Source organism: Cebus imitator, unplaced genomic scaffold (assembly GCF_001604975.1).
Source record: "Cebus imitator isolate Cc_AM_T3 unplaced genomic scaffold, Cebus_imitator-1.0 Scaffold20, whole genome shotgun sequence".
In the NCBI taxonomy this organism is placed as follows: Eukaryota; Metazoa; Chordata; class Mammalia; order Primates; family Cebidae; genus Cebus; species Cebus imitator.
In genome coordinates this window covers 8,737,278-8,741,688 of record NW_016107335.1, presented here as the reverse complement: position 1 = coordinate 8,741,688, position 4,411 = coordinate 8,737,278, and the positions used below count along the sequence as shown (strand labels likewise).

The window sequence follows — 4,411 nt, the reverse complement described above, 5'->3', positions numbered from 1 at the left end:
CAGCTACCCTGGAAAGGCTCCCGCTTACTGGCCCTCACTCTTAAGTTTGGGCAAGAGAGGGGTGGGAGGGAGGGGAGCACCATCCAGACAGAAGTTCAAGGCTGGAAGACCCCATCAGTCATTTAGCCCAGGAGCTCTTAACCTTTTCATGGGGTCATGGCCCTCTTGAGAATCTAATAATAAAACTTACAGAACTGTCTTCAGAAAAATGTGCACATACAATTTCAAAGAATGACTGGAGTCTGAGTCCCATCTGTGCATTCCTGGGAAGTCCCTGAAATTTTTACTGGGAAGGAAATTGGGGCCCAGAAAGGGAGGGTGGCTTGCCCAGAGCCCCTTGTTAATTTGTGGTAGTGCTGGAGAATGTGAAAATACACACACACACACACACACACACACAGAGAGAGAGAGAGAGAGAGAGAGAGAGAGAGAGAAACAGACACCCTGGGAGGGGGTGGGAAGTGGGAAGGAGACTGTTTCCAGGGAGAGCTGGCCTCTGAGAGCTGGTGTGGCAGGTCCAATCCAGTTGTGGGCAGCTGGTGCCCTGGAGCATGAGGCTAGAATAAAGCCTCCCCAGCCCTCAGGACTGGCCACTGGGCTTCGGGGAGGCTGCATGGGGCAGGAGAGAGCGGCACTGGCCTTTCCGTGCCCTCTGCAGCGTCGCCTCTCTCAAGCCCAAGCCTCACGTTCCCCAAATGTGCTCCAGGGGTGAGGGCACCATGGTGCTCCTTGCCCTCCTCTTTGGGATGGCGTTGGCCCTGGCTGATGGGTAAGCAGCCCACCTTGGACCCCTCTGACAGGAAGAGTCCTCTTCCTGCCCCTTGCCCAGGGACCCCCTGGGGCATGACTTCGTGCCCCCACCCCCGGGGTCCTCCCTGCACCCCCACCACTTCCCATGAGTGTTTCTCCCTACCTCAGCATCATCCTTACTTCAGTAACCACCCCTGGGAGTGGGGTCATAGGACAGGGCTTTTAGTGACAGAGGGAATGGTGACAGCAGCGGTGGTTCCCCATCATGGGCAGGCGGTGGTGTGAGTGGACGGAGAGCATCCGTGTGGAGGAGGAAGTAGCACCCCGTCAGGAGGAACTGGTGCCCTGTGCTAGCCTCGATCATTACAGCCGCCTGGGCTGGCTACTGGACCTGCCCTGGAGTGGCCGCGCAGGGCTTACCCGGTCCCCAGCGCCTGGGCTCTGTCCTATCTACAAGTGAGTAAGGGTGAGAGCCTGGGCTGTCTGCTGGGCAGGAAAGGAGTGACAGGCCGGACATCCTGAGAGTGGGGAGGCCCTGGCAGAAGCAGGCATTTGGGAAGTAGGTCGGGAGTGGGCTTAGAGAAGCGTGGAGAGTGTGAGATTAGGGTGGGGGGTGGACAGGACAGGGAGAGGCCCAAAGCCTGTTCCCTCTGCCCCCAACCCCCACAGTCTCCTTCCCAACATTATTCTCACTTTGCATGTGGGGAAATTAAGGCCAGGGGAAATAATGCCCTATGCAGGGTGGGACTGGACTGAATGCTAATATCTTCTCCCATTTCCACCTGCTCGGTGCGTGCAGACCCCCAGAAACCCGGCCTGCCACATGGAACCGGACAGTGAGGGCTTGCTGCCCAGGCTGGGGGGGTGCCCACTGCACTGAGGGTAAGCGCCTGAGTGCCTTTGGGGGAAGTGGTACCTTCTGGGAGTCCTGGGCAGGGGACGTTCACTCAGATGTGTGGTTTCAGGCAGGGAACCAGGGCTGGGCTGAGAGCTCCAGGCTGCCCCACGCACACTGCCTGGGTCTATCCCCTTCTCCCCACCTACTGCAGCCCTCACCGAAGCCAGTCGTGAAGGCCACTGCTTTGCCATGTGGCAGTGCCAGCTACAGGCAGGCTCAGCCAATGCCTCAGCAGGAAGCCTGGAGGAGTGCTGTGCCCGGCCCTGGGGACGAAGCTGGCAGGATGGCAGCTCCCAGGCCTGCCTCAGCTGCCCCAACCGACACCTGCCAGGTGGGTCCGCAGACTCCAGCCTGCCAGACAGGCACAGTTCTGGCCGTCACCTCTCCTGCCTCCCCAGGCACTCTCACGTGGAGTTCTTCTGCTCTGGGCCCTCCCTCCCGCTGTGCCGGCCACCCTGTGCCCTTGCCTTCCACCTCTGCCTCACACTCAGAGGCTCATAGTTGGTGTGTCTCTCCCAGGCAGTGCCTCTTCTCCAGCCCCCCTGCAGCCCCTGGCAGGGGCCGTGGGCCAGCTGTGGAGCCAGCACCAGCATCCCTCGGCCACCTGCGCCTCCTGGTCTGGCTTCCACTACCGCACCTTTGATGGACGCCACTACCACTTCCTGGGCCGCTGCACCTACCTGCTGGCGGGTGCTGCAGACTCCACTTGGGCTGTCCACCTCAGACCCTGGGACCGCTGCCCCCAGCCGGGACACTGTCAGCTGGTGAGGGAGGGAGATGGGGCAGCCACAGAGAGGAGGCTGGACAGGGGAGGAAGAGAGCCCAGACCCGCTTTTCCACTATTCATCTCCCCAAGGTCCAGGTGACGATGGGACGCGAGGAGGTGCTGATCCAGGCTGGAAATGTGTCTGTGAAGGGACAGCTGGTACCTGAAGGGCAGTCTTGGCTGCTCCACGGTGAGGGTGCTGGGGGAGCAAGAGGTTGCTGGGCCCCCACGTGCTCCTCTGGGACAGTCTCTTCACCCTCCAGGCAGTCAGAAAAGGAGCAGGGGGCAGTTTGGGACCGAGTCCACTGTGGGCCCCCAGCCATTGCTGATGGGAGGCATTGAAGCACAGATCTACTGAGGGGCCAGGAGGAACCAGGCCTAGCCTCGACCCTCTGCAACTACCCCCACCAAACTCTCGCAGCACGAGCTCAGACAGGTCCCTCTACCTAACTGCCCAAGCCTCAGTTTCCCTACCAGCCTCAAAGGAGTGCTGTGAGGTAGCACTTCGGTGCTAAGAGATGGGAAGCTCTCCTAACAGAACCTTTGTCCTGGCTGGGCTGCAGGGTGAGGTGGGGGCGAGCTTCCTGCGTGTAGGCCTGTGTGTGCCTGTGTGCATGTATGTGTGCGTGCGTGTGTGTGCACGTACACGTGTTTCGTGGTTCACTTGTAGTTTACTCTCTCTAGAGAGCATCCGCAGCTTTCATGAGCTTCTCAAAGAGAGCTGCGATGGAAATCAATCACTCTGCTTTAAAGTATATACTTTTGGTATAAAGTGCAGAGCTCTCTAGAATTTGAGAATTGTGTGAGTTATTTCCCTCTCCTTTCCTTCCCTGCCCAGCTGAGCCCTGCCGTGGTGGGGGGATGGGTGAGAATTGTGGCTGCAGGGGGCAAGTGACTGCTTCCTGTGCCCAGGGCTGAGCCTGCAGTGGCTGGGGGACTGGCTGGTGCTGTCAGGGGGCCTGGGGGTCGTGGTGCGGCTGGATAGGGCTGGCTCCATCTCCATCTCTGTGGACCACGAGCTCTGGGGACAGACGCAAGGCCTCTGTGGGCTCTACAATGGCCAGCCAGAGGGTAAGTGGGGTGTGGCTGGTTACTGGTATGGCAGGGAAGGGAAGACCGGAGGCCCCAGACCCAGCACTCTGCCTCAACCCTTCTCAGATGACTTCATGGAGCCAGGCGGAGGGCTGGCCATGTTAGCAGCCACCTTTGGAAATTCCTGGAGGCTCCCTGACTCAGAGGTGAGGCTGCCTTGGGGGCCCCTCCCTCCCAGCTGCCTGCCCATTCCCAGCTTTTCAGCCTGGCTCCTGACTCCTGCACCTCCAAGCTCTTGTCCCAGTTTCATTGCTGGCTTGTAACCTAGGACAGGGCCTGGCCCTCTCCCAGGTCCTCAGGGGCAGAGGGCAGGCCTTGGGGTCCCACAGGAAGCCTGGCTGCCTGCTGTGAACTAGCCATCAGAGGCCAGCACTGGTGAACCAGTTGGTCATTTATCCCGACCACTGCAGCCCAGCCTGGGGCTACCACCTTGCCTGTCTTCCCAGCCACAGGCTGCGCACCAGCACACAGAGATCTGCATGTGTGCACACACACAGACACACACACACACACAGAAGCTACACACCAACACACAGAGATCTGCATGTGCACACATGCACAGAGGCTACACACCAACACACAGAGATCTGCATGTGCACACACACACAGAGGCCACACACCAACACACAGAGATCTGCATGTGCACACACGCACAGAGGCTACACACCAACACACAGAGATCTGCATGTGCACACACACACAGGCTGCACACCAACACAAAGAGAGCTGCATGTGCACACACACACACAGAGTCTACACACCAACACACAGAGATCTGCATGTGTACACACACACACAGGCTGCACACCAATACACAGAGATCTGCATGTGCACACACACACAGAGGCTACACACCAAAACACAGAGATCTACATGTGCACACACACACACAGGCTGAACACCAA

The 4,411-nt window shown here is 59.1% G+C and overlaps 1 protein-coding gene across 1 annotated transcript in view; it reads left to right on the top strand.

Moving 5' to 3' along the window:
- The window catches only part of SSPOP, a 57,123-nt gene continuing 52,712 nt past the window's right edge, over positions 1–4,411 (top strand). Inside the window, 8 exon segments of the mRNA XM_037735770.1 lie at positions 1–769; positions 1,024–1,206; positions 1,550–1,632; positions 1,800–1,979; positions 2,168–2,412; positions 2,505–2,604; positions 3,327–3,485; positions 3,573–3,652. Of these exon segments, the coding sequence (XP_037591698.1) occupies positions 696–769; positions 1,024–1,206; positions 1,550–1,632; positions 1,800–1,979; positions 2,168–2,412; positions 2,505–2,604; positions 3,327–3,485; positions 3,573–3,652 (1,104 nt within the window). The 5' untranslated portion in view covers positions 1–695.